At 41.0% G+C, this 22,034-nt stretch overlaps 1 protein-coding gene across 1 annotated transcript in view; it reads right to left on the reverse strand.

Annotated features, from left to right (window-relative positions):
- Window positions 1–2,019: 2,019 nt before the first annotated feature.
- The window catches only part of ZC3H12D (zinc finger CCCH-type containing 12D), a 40,438-nt gene continuing 20,423 nt past the window's right edge, over window positions 2,020–22,034 (reverse strand). Inside the window, exons 2-5 of the mRNA XM_051997921.1 lie at window positions 18,283–18,422; window positions 10,646–10,880; window positions 5,877–5,983; window positions 2,020–3,666 (exon numbers count right to left, since the gene is read on the reverse strand). Coding sequence (XP_051853881.1) covers window positions 2,597–3,666; window positions 5,877–5,983; window positions 10,646–10,880; window positions 18,283–18,422 — 1,552 coding nt within the window. The 3' untranslated portion in view covers window positions 2,020–2,596. The remainder of the gene's footprint in view (window positions 3,667–5,876; window positions 5,984–10,645; window positions 10,881–18,282; window positions 18,423–22,034) is intronic.

The raw sequence follows: 22,034 nt of genomic DNA on the forward strand, positions 1-22,034 counted from the left end.
GTCAGGGCTGTGTCTTACCCAAGAAGCTTTGGACTGGATAGAACATCTGCTGAAAGCAAACTGTGGCCCCTACGAGGTTCCTTGGACGAAGGTGGTCCTTGCCTTGTGCTTATGGCCGCCTCTCCGGGCAGAAGTGGAGAATGCTGCTTTATTTTTTATGTGTGAGATCTGAGGTGGCCCTTTTTTTTCTCCCCAGTATAAAAGGTAATTGTAGGATGACAACAAAGAGTTCCAAAGGGCTTTATTCTAGAGCAGTTGCTTTAGTCTGATGTCCCTAACAGTTAGTGAGCAATCCTCTGGACCTCTGCTGTAAAATGGGGATTCATCTGCTTACTCATACTGTTTGGGTCTATTACAGGTGTGGGAAAGAACATAGAAGATGGGAAGAACTTTATACAGTACTCTAGCAAAAAGTGCTGTGAAAAATAAAAATCACTGGCTCTGATCTGATCTGAATGTGAAGCCAACTTTGAATAATATAGAAACATAGAAAGTCTGCAAATACAGGTTACCCTCCCACTGCACCAATCAATCAACCTCATATTTATTTAGAACAGATGTGCCTGGCACTATGCTAAGTTCAGGAGGGTCATGGAATCATGAAATCTTAAAGGCTACCCAATCCAATCTCCCCTCCCTCATTTTAGAGGCAAGGACACTGAAAGCCAGAGAGCTATGAAGTCATAGGGAAACAAAGTGAGTAACTGGCTAAAATGGAAAAAAGTGAAAGAACTTGGGATTTCACTCAGAGAGAAGGCTTAAAAGTCAGTCACCTGTTATAAGAAAATAACAAATAAAGTAGAATCTCAGTACAATTAAGATGCCATTTAATAAAAATAAGATTCCAGGGCAAGGAAAACATCTGGACCAACTCTTAATGTCTGTTGGAATGGGATTTGGCCTGTGTCAAATGGGTAGCAAAATCATTGTGGCCTGTGAATTCAATCATCCAATAGGTTGATGTAGTAGACAAAAAAGTAATGGTTACCCTTTGTACCGAATTTGAAGGTTTGTAAAGCACTTTAAACTTTTGATCACCTTTATTCTTCACAATAACCCCCGGGAGGTAGGTATTATCCCCATTATACAGATGAAAAGACTAAAGCTGAGAGAGATTAAATGACTTGCAGATTCACACAACCAGTTAAGGGTCTGAAGCCAAATTTGAACTCCGGTCTATGCAAAGTTTTATTTCACCTTTAGGTAAAGGGAGGTAGAATATCATTATCTCCTAATGATATGCTACTAAGGGTTAGAGTAAAAGAAAATGTTGCAAATGAGGAAGGGAATGACATTTCTGTCCCCTGCCCTGGCCAGATTTCATGTAGAAGGCTCTGTGTTCAGTGATGGGTGCCATATTTTAAGAAGAACATAAAAAAGGTGGAACTTGTCTGGAAAAAGGCAACCTGGATGATTAAAGTTTGAAAAGTCATGCCATAAGATTATAGGAATAAGGGAAAAGTCTTAGAGGGGGACATTGAGGCAGCATGGTTTAGTGGAGAGTGATGGTTCTGATGTCAGGTGCCTTGGATTGGAACTCTAGCACTTGCTGTTCTACAAATGTGAACTTGGGAAACTTTAACTGCTTTGTGCCACAGTTTCCTCATATGAAAAATGAGAAGGTGGGACTTGATAGACTCTAAAGTCCCTTCTAGCTCTGAACCTATGCTCTTATTCGATATCTGCCTTCATGTATTTAAGGGCTGTCATATGGAAGAGGGACTAGATCAAAGGTTCTTAATCTTTATTGTATCATGGACCCTTTTGACTGGCCAGTGAAGTATAGAAACATCCTCTCAAAACGATGTTTTTATTTAAATGCATAAAATTAAATAACGAAGATTGCAAAGGAAAACAATTGTATTTAAATAATTATCAAAAAAAAGTTAAGTTCACAGACCCCCAAGTAAAGAATCCTTGGATTAAATTTATTCTTTTTGGCCCTATGGGACCAAGAGAAGAGGGTAGAAATGATTTAAAAAAAAAAAAAAAAAGAAAGAAAACCCAACAACCACAAACTTCTTTACAAGAAAACCTATTCCAAATTTATTTCATTTCAAAGTGGAATGGGATGCTTTGAGAAATAGTGAGTTCCTTCCTCTTCCCCTCTACAATGGAAATCTTCAAGCAAAATCTGAATGCCTGTCTGTTGAGATTGCTTAATAGGAAATCCTGGGGGCAGCTGGGTGCACAGTAGAGTACCAGCCCTACAGTCACCCAAATGCAAATTCAGCCTCAGACAGTGACCCAAGGCACTTGACACTGATTGCCTCCTCCCCTCCCCCCAAAATAGTTTATCCCGTTTGGATTCTTGCTCAGGACCTTCCGGATTTTAGATTCTGTGACCGCCGTTCAGGAAACTGGCAAACGGGAACAGGAGGACTGCAAACTAAACAATGGGACGTCTTTCCTGGTCATCCCTGACCTGAGCTCCATGTGCAATGGGAACGCTTGGATGTCGCCCTGCCTAGAGCCAAGAGGCCCGGGCCTGTCATTACAATAGTTGCTTTCAGTGGGTTTGCAGTCTAGACTCCAGAATCGAAAGGATTCCAGGGATGTCACACGCAAAGGCTGTGACTTCTCACAGGTTTCCAGCTCACGGACAAAGCCGACGGTTTTTCTCAATGAGTAACATTAGACTGGTGATATCCACCAGGTCGGGAAACAAGGACATGACTCGGTCCACCTCAGCCTGGGGGAAGATGTTATAGAGGGCTGTCCGGACGCGGGCTCGCTCCGCACTGGCTGAGCCCAGGGCTGGGCATTTATATTCAGGGGAGTGTGGATAACTCTCCACTCTCCTAAAGGGCCGGTTCCTCCAGCTGGAGTCCCCCCTAAAAGAGGGAGCAGGTGGCGGTTTCTGAACTTGCTCTGTTCCCCAGGTCTCGGTGGTGTGGGTGGGATAGGGAAATGGGTCCCGAGTGGGAGGCTGGGGGCAGTGGACGGTCTGCTGTCGGGATTGCTGCAGATCTGCTGCCGATGGATGGTCACTAGGGACAAAAGTCCTCGGCAGGACCCGGTCCGGCCCCCTAGAAGCAGGACGATAAGCCCCTCTGCCTGTCAGGGGGCTGCCAGCATACGCAGTGGGCAGGGCCCCTTCCTGGAAACGGTGGCTGTGCCAGCAGCCGCAGTCCGCGCTGTGCTGAGGGGGCTGGAAGGGGTCGCGGCAGTCGGAATGACTGAGATTGCAGCCCGGGTATACGGTGTTCATCCCGCCCCGAATCCCCGCACTTCCGACGCCGCCGTGCGAGCCAGAACCGTAGGAATCCTCCCCAAACGCCAGTCTGGAGAGCTGGCTCTCCAGGAAGCGGATGTCTCCTGCTGGGGGGCCCCGCCGGCCCGGAGCACAGTCCTCCCAGCTCCGGGCCAGAGTTCCCCTGAGGCTCCTGTCCCCAGAAGGACCTCTCCCCTCCGTCCCACTGGAGCCCGGGCTGCTGTTACTAAAGCTACTGCAGCTGCTGACGCTGCCTGCGGGACTCCACAGGGCTTCCGGGCTCGGGCTGGGGGGAGGCAGGGAGGGAAGCGGCCCCGGCTTCCGCGGCTCCTCCTCGGAGCCCGGCAAGGCCCTGGTTTTGGCTCGAAGCTCATCCGCCACCGACAGCTGGATCTGGTGCAGTCTCTCCGGGTGGTAGAATTTGCACTTACTGCCGTAGGTACACTTCCTGCCTGCAAAGGGGAAGCACAAGAGTCAGCCCGCAAAAGGACAGTTGTAAGGTGCCTTCGGTTCTTTTACTGCTGCTCTGAGTTAGCCCCTTTCATTGCTTTTTCCCCTTGTTTGCTAATGCAGATCTTGAACCTTCCCACAGTGGGGCAAGTCCTGTGAACTGGGGCAGCAATTCCACTTCCCAAAGTCAGCCCAGCCCAGGGATGAGCCAATAATCACCGCGCTCTTCCCCTTGTACGCCACGGGCACTGTGGCTGTGACAGGGAGACCTGGACTTACTGGCAGTATGCGGGCGACGAGGCCTCCGAGGAGGAGGACTGTCTTAATGCACACCTGGACCAAAGAGACAGGTCCGTCAGTCATCCTGTTCTCGCTGCCTAAGGACTTGGGGTGGTCATAATCAAGTGAGTAAGGTGCCACGGAAAGGGCTATTTCCCCTGGGTCTGTGACCCCCAAAGACCTGACACACAGGGTCAAGCCTGATACTACAACCTGCCTACTGAAATTATCTTGTATTTAATTTGAATATATTTGATATATTCTTTTACAGGCACAAATTGCTTTCCCTACAGAATGTAAGCTCCTTGAGGGCAAAGAATATTTTTTATATTGTAATTTTTTTTCATCTTTGTATTCCTAGCATCTAGCATAGTGTCTGGCAACTGGAACTTTTCTTTAAATAGCATTTTATTTTTCCAGTTACATGTAAAGTAGTTTTCAATATTCATTTTTATAAGATTTTTGAATTCTAATTTTTTTTCTCCTTCCCTCCCTTGTCTACCCCCTTCCCCAAGACAGCAAGCAATCTAATAGAGGTTATACATGTACAATCATTTTAAACATAATTCCACATTAGTCATGTTGTGAAAGAAAAATCAGAACAAAAGGGAAAAACTACAGTAAAGAGAAAACAAACAAACAAACAAAAAAGGTCCAGATAGTATTCCTTGATATCCTTGTTTTCATAGTTCTCTCTTTGGGTGCAGATGTCATTTCCCAGCCCAAGTGTATTGGAATTGTTTTGATCACTATATTGTTGAGAAGAGCTAAGTACCATATTCATCATCACATAATCTTGCTGTTACTGTTCTGCTCACTTCACTCAGCTTCAGTTCATATAAGTCTTTTCCAGGCTTTTCTGAAATCAGCCTGCTCATCATTTCTTATTGAACAATAATTACATTCATAAACTCATAACTTTTCAGCTACTCCTTAATTAATGGGCATCCACTCTATTTTCAGTTTTTTGCCATCACAAAAAGAGCTGCTACAAACATTTTTATACATGTGGGTACTGACCCAATAGAGACACTGCTGGATCAAAGGGTATGCAGTTTTATAGGCTTTTGGACACAATTCCAAATTGCTCTCCAGAATGGCTAGATCAGTTCACAAGTCCACCCACAATGCATTAGTGTGGAACATTTCCCCCAATCACTTTCAGTCATGTCAAGGTCTTAATGACCCCTTTGGGAGGGTTTTCTGGGCAATGATACTGAAATGATTTGCTATATCCTTCTCCAACTCATTTTACATATGAGGAAATGGAGGCAAACCGGGTTAAGCGACTTGCTCAGGTTCACATAGCTAGTAAGTGTCTGAGACTGGATTTGAACCCCAGTTTTCCTTGCTAGGAGTGGAGCTCTATCAACTGTGTCCGGCCTAGCTCCCCTCAGGAACATAGAAGGTATCTAATACATGCTTGCTGACTTATTGACTGATTGAGTGGTAGTTGCTTCTGGGATATAATCTGAAGTTCAATGGAAAGGCCTCCCCTACAAACCCAATATGGTCAACATGGACCCTTCCTGGAAATGATCGCTCTGCAAGTAGCTACAGATACCAGAAATTCCCCCCATAATGAGTGCTAACCATTATCTTCTCCATGAAGCTTTCTTCACAAGTACCTATTTCTGAGGGACCCATTAAGACTCTGACACTTTTATAGGTAAAAGTTCATCAATATCTCTTTCCTCCATGACAAGAGACAACAAAAAGCAGTTGGGGAAAGATTGAGGGAGGAAAAGGAGAGGACAGTCTCAGTGCAAGATGATGAATAGGTAAAAGGAATACCAAAAGAAGAGCCTGGGAAGACAAACTTCATCCAAAATCTCATTTTTATTCATGAACTTCCTAGATACTTCACAAGCTCACTCAGCCCCCCCCCCAGTAGTCTCTGAACCAATCAGAGGGGGCAAGGGGCAAGACCTACCATAGGGGCAGTGCTGCCAGGAGGCCTGTGGAAGCTTTGGCTTTTTGCTAAGGAAGTTACTTAGAGTTGGTCCATGGCGGCCCAAAGGATCATCAGGAGGCATGAATCTGGAAAAAAAAAAGAGAGTGGTCATCCCCATAGAAACAGGGCTTATTCCTCGACAAAATTTTTCAAAGATTCTGAAGGACCACATTATTATTATTGAAAACAATCCCCATCTCTTTAGCCCTTTAAGGCTTTGTTTTTCTTTCCTTACAACAAACCTGTAAGGCAGGTATGTGTAAAGCATAGTATCAGGCACAATGGGGTAGACACAACTATGAACTGGTCTCAATCTCTGTTACTCTGTTGTGTTTGGACACAAATAACTATGATATATTTAATATAAATTGGATTACCTGCCATCTAGGGGAGGCAATGGGAGGAAGAAGGAGAAAATCTGGAACACAAGGTTTTGTAAGGATCACTATTAAAAAATTATCCATGCATATGTTTTGAAAATAAAAAAGCTTTAATTAAAACAACAACAAGAAGTAACTATGATATGGTGCAACAGGGAAGAAGAGTTCTAGGGAAAGAGGGAAGGGCTATAGAAAGACCAACAAGGGAAACATCACTTCCGGCTGGTGGAGGGAAAGAGGTGAGAAAATCAGGGAAAGCTTCATGGAAGAGGCAAAAGTGACTCTAGGCTCTGAAGGATAAGATAGAATGATGACAGGTAGAATAGGATGCAGAAGAACAATATAAGAGCACCAGCCCTGGAGAGAGGAGGACCTGAATTCAATCAGAATCTTAACACTTTCTAGCTGTATGACCCTGAATTTTCCCAATTGCCTTGCAAAAAAAAAGGGTGCAGGGAGAAAAATGAAAGAACATAAAGATCCAGAAATGGGAAAACAGATGGCCCATTTGGGAACCACTAATTAGTCTACTTTGGTGGAAGCATAAAGTGGAAGAAGGGATCATAAAAGGACAGGCTGGGACATAGAAGATGGGAATCTTGACCTAATTTTTGTGAAACAGTCTACAGTGGAACATCTACACTCATCAGAAAAACTGTGTCTAAGTCCAGTGCTAGCCATGTGATCATGGCCAAATCGCTACTTTTCTGAGCCTCATAGTTTACATTTTAGAAAATGAGGGGCTATTTTTGTGCTCTCTCTCTCTCACCGGTTGTGAGTTTTATGCATATTCCTGGAAGTATAATAGAACTGTGATCATTATTGTTGTGGTCTCTGTCGGACATCCCCAACCCTTCAGCACAGACAGAAGCAAACTAGGATAAATCCCTAAACAGCAGCCCTTGGGGAACCAGCTACCTTCCTTTTGCCACTTTTATTCATCTCAGACAAAGTGAGACTATGGGAAGAAGACATCTCCCTCACACCTCGAGTACTGAGGTCCCTAGGGGGGAGGTCCCTGCCTGCCATAGGGACAGATGTGGGTGTGTGGAGGGCCCTGGCCAGTAGGGTGACATATTGTCTCAGAAGGCGGGCGACAAGAGACCTTTCTAAAAGCAAATGAATTAGTGGTTTCAATAGACACCATCTGTGAGTAATGGAAAAAGTAAGTCAATTCTCCTCAGAGATTCTAAACCACATGAAAGCTCTGGGGCCTTGGTAATTCTGAGCTTGGGGCTAACAAAAGGTAGCTCCCCACCCAAAAGTCATTTGATTGGGTTATAGACTCATCAAATGTTAAAAACAGGAGGAGGGACCTTGAAAATCTAGTCTAAACTCCTTTTACAGATGACAGATGAGGAAACTGAGGTCCAACATTTAACTTGCCCAATTAGGAACAAGTCAGGCCCAGGACCCAGGTCTTTTGACTCTACCCAAGCATAATCTCCAAGGGCTTTGACAAGATTCACATTTCCAAACTCCTGTAATCAACCAAACACTGGGAGTTGGGTATTTTTTTTTTCTTATATTCCCTATAGTCCTGAGCACACAGCAGACACTCACATACTGACCCTGACTGAATCTCAGTTAATGAGTTGGAGGGGGGAGCAGAAAGGGGTGGCAGATGCAAGGAGGAACCTGAGGAAAGACCCAGAAACAGGAAAAATTCATGGCATATTTGGGGACCACTAAGTAAGAGATTTGGTTGAAATACAAAGTAGACAAAGGGGAAGACATGTCCACCATGACTGAATCTTCTGCCTGGAGGATGGCTTTACCTCCTCAATTTTTTTCAATCTGGTTTGAGCTTTTCATATTTACTGGCTCAGTAGCCCCTGATTTGAATGTTCACAGCTCATTTACACAACCAAATGGGGAAGTTGACTTCTCCCTCTCTGCACCCAGGCAATAACATATACTCTCAGCAATCACCTCTCAAAGGCAGAATGAATTACAACAGATGGGAACCTCTCCCTACTGTCCTGGTGAATGCAAATTTGTCCCCAGAGCACATTTCCTGTTTAGGAAAAGCTGAGTCAGGTGGGTTATGAATTCCAAATTAGTTTTTTAAAAACATAATACAGTTCAGATTGAAATTCCTCTCCAAGGAGTCCATGGGAACCAGTCTATAGATCATCCCAGGCCTGGAGGCCTATGTTGGACTCTAGTTGCTCAGGCTACCAACTGTACACAAAGCTTCTGGATGTTGAGCCCTAGCCAAGAATCTGGGAAGTGGCTTGCCACGGTTATTTTCAGTGACCAAAGGCTTTGCCTCCTGAACTCTCTTCTCTCCTGGGCCCTGGGGACGAGTGCCAAGAGCTTGCGAAGGCCGTGCCGAGGGCTCTGGGAGGCAGTTCCTTCTCGCCCAGGCAGGGAGGGCAGGCGGGCACCGCATCCTGGCAGCGAGGGAGATGACAGGTCCGGCACAGGGATCAGTTTTGTCAGACGGACTTGGACCCTCACCCAGATGCTGTCACCAGGCCAGAAGTCGTCATGGTTCGTTAGGCAACAGGGAGGATTTGCTGGCACGCGGAGCAGTGAGACGGGCCAGATCTCTCTGGGCTGAAACTGGGCAGTGGAAGCCTCTGGCTGCACACATGCGGACATGGAGAGAGCCCGAATCTGACTACCCCTGACAGCAACTGAATAGCTGCCCTCTGGCGAAGGGGGCGCCCAGGAGCAGGGGGGTAAGGAGAAGCGGGGAGAGCAGCCCGGTAGCTCCTTCCTCACTGACTCGGCCTCCCAGACTGTGCTTGCCCTGGCTTGTGGGAAGTAGCCCAACCCAAATAATGATGAGCCCTCTTCTCGCCACCCATGGGGAGAGCCTTCCCCTAAACCATAGATAAAATATTACAGGGTCAATGGCAGATAGATCCCTGAGGCACTCTCCCAGAGACCGCCAAGTTAACAATGACCCCGTTTATGACCATTCTTTGGGTTTGGTCATTTAATGAGCTCTGAATCTACCTAACTAGACTACCATTCAGGCCTCGTCTCTTAAACTGTGGGTCACGGCAATCCCATGTGGGTTCCCATAACTGAACTTGGGGGTCAGGAAATTAAGATTTGTCATCAGTAAATGTTTGAATTATATAGCTGTTTTATACACCTAGACATGTGGGGTCATGTAAAAATTTCTCAGAGAAAAATCATGAGCAAAAAAAGTTTTAAAAAGCCCCCATCTGGCCCTCATGTCTCCATCTTATCCTCAAGGACAACAAGAACGATTCTGTCAAATGCTTTACTGAAATCTAGGCTTTCTGGGAAATGGTTTTGAATTTGTTTCCAAATACTCCAGGATCACTGGAGAGCAGTTATACAGCATCTAGAGTGTTCTCCTAAACTCCTAATCCTAAGCATGAAATACAAGCCCAGGGTGGTGCAAAAGAAAGAGCTCTGCATTTGGTCTGAGAAGACCTGCCTCCAACCCGGCTGTAGCCACTACCTCACCATGTAACCCCTCTGCTCCTCTAGTTTCATGATATGTAAAATGGAGAGAATACTCCTTATCAGGTTGGAGAAGAAAGCACTTTGAATAGGCAACTGATGAATAATATGAAGCAACATGGAGTCACTGATAAAAAGCCAGGCTTGGAATTAGGAAGACATTCATTAGGGATGAAATCTAGCCTCTGCCTGTGGAACTTGGGACAAGAGGATCTAGGATGCTAAGTTGTAGAGTGGGGATAGATGCACATACACAGAGGGAGTTTTATCCCCCAAATTCCCAATACCTCTCTGAGGTCAGAGAGCCATTGCAAAAGGAGTAGCTCTCATTTCTCAAAATCCAGGCCATGCCTTCGAGTAGAAGTTCCTCATCTTATTTCATTTATTCATGTATTTATTTGTTAGTGTCATAGTTCCCTTCGGTGGTCTGATGACCTTTGCAAAATGACATTTTTAAATGCATACAACATATGCATTAAATATATAATAACATCATATTTAGTTAATTAAATAATATAACATTTGATATATAATATATTATATTTGTATGCAATATAATATAATATGACATATAGGATTATTACCAAAATAAAGTTATAGGGAAAAAATATTGGGGAGGCAAGCAGGATTAAGTGACTTGTCCAGGGTTTCACAGCTAGGAAGTGATCTGAGATCACATCAGAATTCAGGCCTTTTTGACTCTAGGCCCAGCACTCTATCCCCTCCTATGTGCCAGACTATGATAAGCACTTTGCAAATATTGTCTCATTTGATCCTTCCCAAGGCTGGGAAGTGGATGCTCTTGTTATCAGATTATTATGGATGAGGACATTGAGACCCCCAGGGAGTAAGTGTCCATGGCTGGATCTGACTTCAGGAACGAAGCCCCCCTCCCTGGGCTGCCCCACGCTGCTCACGTACTTGTCACTGACGAAGGAGAACATGAGCAGTCTCTGCTCAATGAACCACTTCCACTCTGGGTTCTCGCTCTGGAGGTCCCGATAGTTGTCATTGGACACGATGATGCCGTCCTTCTCATAGGCCACCTTCACAATGTAGCGGTCGTCGTAACAGACTACCCGCTTGCCATTGACCTTGCGGGATGGGGTGTACACCAGGACCGCCTGCTTTTCCAGCTCCTCTAGGATGTGCTGTTCTGCAAACGGAGGAAAAAATGGAACTCGAGACACTCCCCAGAAAAATATGTGCACTTTAAAATTCTACTTTTTCTCCGTAACTCATTCTCCCTGCAATTGCACCCCACCCCGATTCTTTAGCAATACCTGAGACAAACAAATCATTAGACACACAAACACTTAGAGATCGCCTTAAAAGTTCTTCAAAGCACTCTACCTATTCTAATTCATTTGATTCTCTCAATTACCCTAGGGAATACATACTACTACAATATTATGTCCCCATTTTACAGAGGAGAAAACTAAATTATCAGAAAGATTAAGTGATTGCCCAGGGTCACACTACTACTAAGTCCTGATTAATGAGAACAATGAACCCAGTGAAGTGCTCCCATTTATTTGCATTATTCTGTTATAATCTATATAATTAGGGCTATAATGATATGAATATATGATAATTCTATATTACTGTATATATAATATAATAATAAGCATAAATAAAATGATAATAAATGAAATAATATAATAAAATATATGTAATATCATATATAAATATGTAATTCTTTTTATAATTATACAAAAGTCATAATTACACAATTATATGAAATATACCATTAGTTTGCCCAATAGATATGTGTAATATGAATTTAAATGGGACCACAGGATATATAATATATTAATAAAATAAATATTTTTATATTTATAATATAATATATAATATAATAATATATATAATGTATTTATAATAAAATAAAATAAATAAATAAAAATATATAATTCTGGTTATAATTACATAATTATATTAAATATATAATTAGCTCAGCCCAATGATGTATAATATGAATTTAAGTGGGACTACAGGATATATTATAAGTAAAATGACATAATAAAATAACTTAATGAAATAATATCATAATAAAGTATATGTCATATAATATATAAATATATAATTCTGGTTATAAATATACAAAAGTCATAATTACATAATTATATGAAATATATGATTAGTTCAGCCCAATGATATATATAGTGTGGTTTTAAATGAGATCACAGGATTCATTATTCTTACATTATCAAAACCTGCCTGCAACCATCTAATGGGGTAAATAGAATTTACTATGGGATTGGCTCTTGGAAGAAATCTATTGGATTTATACTCATCTGCTTGGGAAGATTTAGAAACCACATAACATGGCATATGCTCCCTAACATTTGTGTAGCACCTGTCAGTTTTCAAAGCGCTGTTGAATATATTTTCTCATGTGATTGTCACCACAGGTAGGGCAGATATATTTTGCCTCTATTTCACATATGTTAAAAAACTAAGGCTGGCTTTTTGTACTGGTAAGGAATTAGAAATTGAGTGGATACCCATCAGTTGGGGAATGGCTAAATAAATTAAGGTATATGATTGTAATAGAATTTTATTGTTCTACAAGAAATGATGAGCAGGCCAATTTCAAAAACTCTAGGAAAGAAAAGCCTGAACTGATGCTGGCTGAAGGGAGCAGAGCCAAGAGAACATTGTACACAGTCACAAGATTATGTGATGATTAACTGTGATGGACTTGGCTCTTCTCAACAATGTGGTAATTCAAGGCAATTCCAAGAGACTAGGGATGGAAAATGCCCTTCATATCCAAAGAACTATGGAGACTGAATGTGGATCAAAGCATTGTACTACCTTTTTTTTTTTTTTTGTATGTTTGTTATGTTATTTTCTTTCTTATGGCTTTTTTCCCTTTTGGTCTTCTTTTTCTTGTATAACATGACAAATATGAAAATATGTTTAAAGAACTGCACATATTTAACCTATAACAGATTGTTTGTTGTCTTGAAGGGGGGAGGCAAGGGAGAGAGGGAGAAAAATCTGGAACACAAAATCTTACAAAAATGAATATTGAAAACTATCTTTACATATATTTGGAAAAATAAAATATTGTTGGGGGGGGGGAACTAAGCCTAGAGGAGGGTTCTTTGCCTAAAATCACGCAGCTAGAGAAGAAATAGAAATCTGTTTCTAGGTCTCTTGACTTCAAGTCTATCATTTCTTACATTACTCTTTTTCCTTGTGAAGTTATTGCAATAATTTCTATATGTGTATGCATGCACTACACCATAATGTATTGGATAGAGGATCATCTCTAGGAACATCAGATTCTAGTCCTATCTCTGACACTCTATAAGGCTATCATCAGCAGAGAGGGTTCCAACCTATACTGATAAAGAGTTTCTTCATATAGAAGCTCTATACACCAATGATATCACATCTAATTTCCTTCTCTCCCTTTTCTCTTATAATACAAATATACCTTGAGCTAAGAGGGATTAAACCAATATTCCAATGGCATCAGGAACTTCCTGATACACCTTCTCTACAGAGTATAGCTTTACAGAGTCAGTAAATAACGGGTACAGGGACATAGAATGCATCAAAGATGAAACTTGAACTCAGGTCTTCCTTGCCATGAAGGAAGGTCTCCCATTGTATCCAGGGCCATCTCCAGTCATCCTGATCTGTCTCTTGCTCCTGGACCCAGATGGCTCTGGAGGGGAAGGTGAAGCTGTGTCTTTGAACAACTTCCCTCACTTAAATCCAAGTCATAGCATTGCCTCCTGATATCATGGTTCTCTTCAAGAAGGGAAGGACAAACAGTTCTCTCTCTACTATTCCATGTGCCCCCCTCTTTCTTTCACTCTCTCTGCCCCTCTGTACATGTCTTTCTCCCTCTCTCTTTCTCCATATGTAATGCTGTATGAATGTGTATATGGGTGTGTGTATTTTAAATATATATATATGAATATACACACACATACACAAAGAGTATCATATATCCTAATGGGAGCTTCATCTCCCAAGGGAGTAGCTCTCCCTAAGTCACTATAAGAGATCAGAGAATTTAGCAGAAGAAAAAATGTAGAAAAAGCACAAAGAAAACTGAACTGGAAGACAAAGTTACCAACTGAATTGCTTCAACAAATGAAAGTACCCACCCACTCTTCCCTTTCTTCCCATAGGCCTCTGAATTTACCCACAGCTCCATTTCAAAAGAGCTCCTTTCCTGGCTGCCTGAAGCCAAAAGTCCAAAGTACAATATCTGATAAGATGGGGAAAAATCAGAACCTCAAAGTAGGAAAATGCATAGAACACGCTCAACCGTGAAGATCCCCTGCCTGATAGTCTGACAACTATATGGCCTCTGCTGGAGCCTTTCCAAGGACTTCATTGTCTTACAAGGCTCCCCATTAAACCAATCACCACAGGGGAGGCAGCCCTGGTCTGAGAGCCAGAAGACCTGGATCTAGTTCTGTCTTCATCCCTTAATTGTTTGACCTAAGAGAAGCCATATATAACCTTCCTCAACCTCAATTTTTTATATGTAAAACAGGAGTAAAAACACCTGCCCTGCCCTATGCCAGTTGCTGTGAATACCAAATGAAAAAGGATATGTGAAAGCTCTTTGAAAGTTCAAAAACATCATGCAAATGTAACATAATATTGCTAGCATTATCACCATTTTATTTTTTATTCAATGGTATTTTATTTTCCAATTGCATGTAAAGATGGTTTTCAACGTTGATTTTTGTAAGATTCTGAGTTCCAATTTTTTTCTCCATTTTTGCCTTTATTCTTCTCTGTCTCCAAGACCACAAACAATCTGTCATAAGTTATACATGTACAATAACTTGAAACATATTTCCATATTAGTCATATCATCATTATTAAGTTCTTTCTTGGGGGATGAACACTTCCTGCTTCCTTGTCACCTCCACCTGTTGGCTTTGGTTCCATCTTCTGAAACAACCCTGTTCCCTCTTCTATGTAACAGATCTTAAACTGTCTGAAGAAAAGGACTACATACTCCTAATCTTTCCTTCTTCAGAGAATAGCCTGCATTGCTCCTATGGTCACAAAACCCTTGAGCTATATTTATGTATAAATAGAATGTCTCTGCCCAGAGGCAGCTGTTCAGCTGTATAAACAATTAATAGGTTACTGGGATTAAAACCTTGAACTAACCATTTAATATCTCCCTAAATTCCTAATGTCTTGGCAAGGTCAGCGTGACCATAAGTTATACCATATTAATCTTAATTCTTTTCTTTGACAAATAGAACAGGGAAATGCTATAGACATTATATGGCTAGTTTTCAGCAAAGCATTTGACAGTCTCCCATGCAAATACTTTAAGTAGTTGGTATTAGCTGTGTTTCTCTAGACAAGTCACTTAACCCTATTTGCCTCAGTTTCCTCATCTGTAAAATAAGTTGTAGAAGGAAATGACAAACCAGTCTAGTGTCTCTGCCAAGAAAATCCCAAATACATATATTGTATTTAACTTATACTTCAACATATTTAACATGTATTGGTCAACCTGCCATCGGGGGGAGGGGATGGGGGAAGGAGGGGAAAAGTTGGAACAAAAGGTTTTGTAATTGTCAATGCTGAAAAAATACCCATGCATATATCTTATAAATAAAAAGCTATAATATAATTAAAAATAATAATAATAAAAGAAAATTCCAAATGCTATCATGAAGAGTATACTGCTGAAATGACTAAATGACAATAATATTCTCCTAATATGCCTAATTAGGTAGAATCAGAGCTGGCTAATTGATCAGACCCAAAAGATAATTATTAATGGGCATTTAGAGGTTTAATGGACACAGTACTGAGTCAGGAAGACTTGAGTTCAAGCTTATAAGCTATATGGCACTTAACTTCTGTCTGTTTCTTCAGTTGTAAACTGGGGTTGAATAACACCCATCTCCAGTGGTTGCTGTGAGCATATGATGATATTTGTAAAGCAAACCTTAAAGCACTATGTAAATGCTAGCTAATTTTTACTTTTCCAATAGAACTGAGCTCAATTTGGAAGGAGGTCCTTATGAAAATGCCTCAGACATTTTGGATCTATCTGCCTTTGACCCTGTGTCATTTTTGTCAGTGGCCTGAAAGAAGAAATGAAACAAATAAGAAAATATATTTATTTTACATATAAGCATGTATTTACATATGTTTGCTTTATATATTCTTTATACATAAGAAAGTATATTTGCCAAATTTGAAAATTATAAAAGCCAAGAGGAATAGCTTACATGATGTTTAGATATCTAGAAAGAACTTAGTAGACTACAATAAATATAATATAAGATATATATAAGAACCAAATATAAGAAGATAAAATTTGATGGGAAAGAAAAATTTTCACTTGGGTTAAAAAAAATTAACCGATACAAAATGGTTGAAATGTAATAAAATAATACTTCTGTTAAAAAAAAAAAAGATTTGGGGGTTTTAGTGGCCTACAAGTTCAATGAGTTAAAAGTATAGCAAGCCAGTCAAAAAGACTAAGTTAGGATCTCATGGATCCTAATAAGAAACAGGAAGCCATAAAAAGTGGCTGATAATTCCACTGTACAATTGTCTGATTAACATTTGGCATGTTTTATTCAGTTCTGGGCATCACATTTTAAGAAGACCTAGATAAGCTAGAATAAGGTCAGAAGAGGGCAATTGTGCTAGTGAAAGACTGGAAACCATATTTCCAGTTAACTAAGAATGGTTAAAAGAAGTGAGAATCTTCAATGTAGAAAAAAGCAGGCAGTTGAACCATGATACCTGCCATCAAACATTTGATAGAATAATACTTGGAAGAGGACCTAGACTTTCTCTTCTTGAAAACTAGGAACAAAAGAGTTTAGTTTCAGATAGAGATTTAATGCATGGTTAAGACTTCAGAATGATTAGAATTAACCTAAAGTGAACTGAGATGCCTCAGAATATGAGCTTCTTCCTTTAGAGAGTGAAGTAAAGGCTGGATGACTATTTGTCAGAGATGCTATAGGACATCGTCTGGATTAGATTGCTTCTAAGGCCATTTACAATCAGACATCTTGAACTGGATGTGCCATAGCATTCAAAATTGAATTCATCATTTCCCCCCAAACCCTCCCATTTTCCTAAATTCCCTAATTCTTGTATTTGTAAAGTTATTTTTGAGGGTACCCCAATTTTGAACCCTTGGTATCTCTCTCAAATCTTATTTTCTCACTCTCTGCATCTAAATCTGTTACCAAAACCTATAAATTTTACCTGCATAACATCTCGCTCTTTTTAAAGATTATTTATTTATTCTTAATTAAAGTGTTTTTTTAATTTACAAAACATATGCATGGACAATTTTTCAACATTGACCCTTGCAAAACCTTGTGTTCCAAATTTTCCCCTCCTTCTCCCCATCCCCTCCCCTAGATGGCAGGTCATTCAACATATGTTAAATATGTTAAAATATCCACAACATCTCTTGTATAACTCCTTAATCTCCTCTGACACCACCCTAATTGTAGGTGCTAATCACCATGCACAGACTATTATAATAGCCTCCCCATGCTAGCTCTTTCGCCTGTCAAATTGATTTTCCTAAAGCACATTACCTCCCTATTCAATGAACTCCAGTGGCACCTTATCAGTTCCGGAATCAATATAAAATCCTGTTTGATAATCAAAGTCCTTCACAACTTCCCTTGCCTCTCCAACTATCAGCCTTCTTAGACTTTACACCACTCCATATAGTTTACAGTCAATAACACTCATTGCCCTGCTGTTTCTTGAACACATTGCATCTCCAGTCTCTGGGCATTTTTATTCCCTATCTGAGACGCCTTCCCTTCTTTTCTGTACCTCTTGGCTTCCTTCAAGTTTTAGCTTAAATCTCATCTCCCATGGGAAGCCTTTACTGATCCCCTTAGTTTTATGCATTCTCTCTGTTGAAGATCTCCAATTTTTCCTGCATATAATTTTTTAAATAGCTTTTTATTTACAGGTTATATGCATGGGTAATTTTATAGCATTGACAATTGCCAAACCTTTGTTCCAATTTTTCTCCGCTTTCCCCTCACCCCCTCCCCAGATGGCAGGATGAATGTTATACATATTAAATATGTTAAAGTATAAATTAAATACAAAATAAGTATACATGTCCAAACTGTTATTTCTGCATATAAATTTGTATGAATTTGATTGTTTACATGTTAAATCCCCAAGAGAGAGATCCTTGAGATAAAAGAATGTCTTTTGTCTTTATTTCTTCAGTTTTTTATACAATTCTGGTGCTTAATGACTGCTTGTTTATTATTTAAACTTTGAGGTTCTATAATTATGTAATTATATTTCTCCATCTCTGCATTTTTTTCCTTCTGCAAAAGGTTGTGCTAGCTTTACTCTGAGTATTTTTTCACCTCTAATATTATCCTTCTATTTTCCTACAACAAAATATAGATTATATAGCAAGAGAGATGGAACAGTGACCTGATATTTTTTGTAGGCTGGAAAATTTACCTGCAAGGTATCAGCATGACTAGTTTTGAGGCCATTTTTGGTCCGTGGAAGATGGAGAAGCATCATTAGCAACATACCTGAAATAGGGGTATCAGATCTTGGTGGTTCCTTCCTCCAAGATGGCACAAAAACCTTGATGTAGTTGTGTCCTCTCTCCCTGAACCAGTCCACAGCCAATCGAATTCCCCGGCAGGAAAAGATTTCTTTATTTCCATGACTACAATTGGAAAATTTAAAAATAGAAAGGACTTTAGGATTAGCTTTTCCAGCTCCCTCATTTTACAGGAAAGGAAATCAGGCCTAGAGAGACATTAAATGACTTGTCTATGGTCCCATCTGTAGTAAGATTGAAACCCACCTCTTCAGAATCCAAATGCAGGGCTCTTTCTACTATATTATGTGTTGCAAACGTATAACCTCAGAATCTGAGAGTTGCTGTTTGGTTGAGCATCTCCAAGGAGGGAGTATCCAAAGCCTTCTCAGGTTGGCCTGTTCCAGTCTGGGACAACACAAATTTTTAGGGAAAAAAAATGAGGGCAGCTAGATGGCGAAGTGGATAGACCACCAGCCCTGAAATCAGGAGGACCTGAGTTCAAATCTGGCCTCAGATACATAACATTTCCTAGCTGTGTGACTCTGGGCAAGTCACTTAACCCCAATTGCTTCAGCAAAAAAAAAAAAAAAAAAAAAAACCCTGACATTCAACCCAAATCGGTCTTTTTGTAACTTAGCCTCTTATTCCTGGTTTTGTCCTCTAGGGACTATACAGAGCAAACCCATCCTTCCTCCCTACGCTGCCCTTCAAGTACTTGCAGACAACTGCGATGTCCCTCTTGAGCTCCCTGCAGATGAACCCACTTATTTCCTTTGGTTAATCCTCACAAGACGTGACTTTAAGGGCCTCTATCATCCTGGTCACCCTCCTCTGGACGCTGTCTTGTTTATCACTGTAACTATCACACTCAAAGCTAAACATCACCATGCTCCAGACGAGGGTCTTGGCTAGTCTGTATTTCTAGAAGCTGTGCTTATCCTGGGCAGCTAGGCGGTAAGATGTGTGAAGTGCAGAGATTGGAGTCAGGGAGGCTCCTCTTCCTGAGTTCAAGTCTGGCCTCCGACACTTCCTAGCTGTGTGACCCTGGGCAAAGGAAGGGCAAACCACCGCAGTATCTATCTCTGCCAAGAAAACCCCAAACAGGGTTACAGAGGGTCAGACACCACAAAGCGACTGCACAATAAAATGCCTGTCTTTATGATCCCAAGATCACATTAGTTATTTTAGCTGCCACATCACAATGCTGACTGGGGTCCACTAAATCCTCTAGATCTTTTTTCAAAACTTATCTCTGAGAAAGGATTGTCTTCTGACTTTCTTCATATCCCTAGCCTCAGTACAGGCCCGGCACATAGTATATATTTAACAAAATTTTATTGATTGATTGGCAAAAGAGTCTAGACAACGGTCTTCATTAGGATTAATCAGAAGGCCAAGTACATTAAGTAATTAAATGGGTATTTGAAATTTGTACATTATCTGTATATAATTGGTAGGTGCCTATGACCAGATAATTCAATCTATTCTTGGTCAGTGTTCAAGTTAAAATTTGACTCCTATTGCCATTAAAGTTCACGTTTCAGAGGCTTGAATCTGCCTTCTCAGGGAAGAGATAATTCCTTCTCACTCCCACTAGTGCCAGCATACTGGCTTGCATGGCTTGGCCCAGAGAAAAATGAGAGAGGATTTCAATAGAAGAGAAGCTGAAGAAAATCTTTCAGACCTCTCAAGAATCAATGCTGGCGCAGCTAGTTGGTGCAGTGGATAGAAACAGAAACTATATGTTATTTACCCCACAAGGAACATAGAAAAGACCTTGTTACCCAAACTGATAGTCAGGAGACCTTTTTCCTTGAGATCCCTTTCTTGGCCACATAAGAGGGATGTAGCTAGATGGCACAGTGGATAGAGCACCAGCCCTGAAGTCAGGAGGACCCGAGTTCAAATCTGGCCTCAGACACTTAACACTTCCTAGCTGTGTGACCCTGGGCAGGTCACTTAACTCCAATTGCCTCAAAATAAAAAATAAAAAAAATCAATGCTGATGGGGGAAGGGAGAAGGTATACAGCCTGTATGGTGTCAGAGGAAAGAGATAAATGGAACAAACTCACCTCTACTCAACCAGAAAGAGAAAATGCTTACTTGACTAATAAAAGTGAATAGTAGTGGAGGATTGAGTATCAAAGAACAATAACAATAAAAAAAACCTAGCCAGAGACACTGGCTCTTGACATGAAAGAACTTCCAAGAGCTAGAAGGACCTCAGGACAGCCTTTCCACACTCTAGAGTTGGTACCATTTATTAATGAGAAGGAACCGTAGTGAAAAAAGATCCCAAAGCAGGAAACTGCACCACAGCAAGATAAAGTAGTCAAGTCCTGCTGGAAACAGATCTCTCCCAGTGATATACACAGCAAACAACCTTCACTCTTCCATCAATAGAGGTACATGCAGCATGATACCATGTGGTACCTGCCTCTTATTTATTTTTTTTGAGGCAATTGGGGTTAAGTGACCTGCCCAGGGTCACACGGCTAGGAAGTGTTAAGTGTCTGAGAACAGATTTGAACTTAGGTCCTCCTGACTTCAAAGCTGGTGCTCCATCCACTGCGCCACTTAACTGCCCCCTATATAACTCTTATGTGGACAAGAAAGGGATCCAAGGGAAAAAGGTCTCCCAACTATCAGTTTGGGTACAAGGTCTTTTCTGTGTTCCTTGCAGGTAAATATATTCTATGTTTGATGCCTTTTGAGGGGTTGAAGATATTGCTGGGGGAACTGTCAGACCCTGATATTCTCCAGGTCTTTCTGCAAGCCAGAAAAATCTGAAGGCCTCCAGAATGACTCTAGACCCTGTGATCAGGAAAGATCTGCTGACGAGAATAGCACTTTATTCTTCTCTAGTATCCTATTCATCCACTAGCAGCAGTTTCGAGAAGCCTTTCAAAAGCAGTGAGCCAAAGTCCTGGTCCCTTTTCTTCTAGACTTCCAGAGAAGAGACATAATTGCCATAAGGTTATACAATTTATATAGGCAATGTATATAAGACTTTGTCTCTAGCAATCCCTTTCACTCCTTCGTATTTGCTTAAGATTGCAATTCCAATCTCTATCCCCTGATCCTCAGGAGATGACTTCAATCCCGACATTGCTCAGATTGGAGGAACTAATCCGAACCTGCTAACTTCTCTTCTTTCTCTCCCCTTTTCAATATTCTCACCTAACATCCCTTCCCTCCATTCTAAGAGGAAGAGCTGGCCTTCCTCTTTGCCAAAGAGAACCCTCCACTTACATTTTTGATCTTATCACCTTCCATCTCCTGGTGTCATTGTTCTACATTTTCAATAATAATGATAATCTTTCACATTTATATAATAAGAGCATTAAGAGTTTCACTTCTATCACTCTACTATCTCTTTTTCTGTCATTCTGACGATGAACATGCTAAGGTCTCCCTGATCCATCTGTCTATCCATCCTTCCTTTCTTTTTTTTTTTTTTTTCCTGAGGCAAGAGTTAAGTGACTTGCTTAGGATCACACAACTATAAAGTGTTAAGTGTCTGAGGCCAAATTTGAACTCAGGTCCTCCTGACATTAGGGCTGGTGCTCTATCCACTACCATTAGGCACCCCCTCCCCTTTTTGCTGAGGCAATTGGGATTAAATGACTTTTTTCAAATTTAGTTTTAATTGTTATCCTTGATTTTTTTTTACCCTAACTTCATTTCCCAATTTATATCTCTGCCAAACAATATGACAGAATAAAAAAAGAGAA

The sequence above is a fragment of the Antechinus flavipes genome, chromosome 4, assembly GCF_016432865.1.
Source record: "Antechinus flavipes isolate AdamAnt ecotype Samford, QLD, Australia chromosome 4, AdamAnt_v2, whole genome shotgun sequence".
In the NCBI taxonomy this organism is placed as follows: domain Eukaryota; kingdom Metazoa; phylum Chordata; class Mammalia; order Dasyuromorphia; family Dasyuridae; genus Antechinus; species Antechinus flavipes.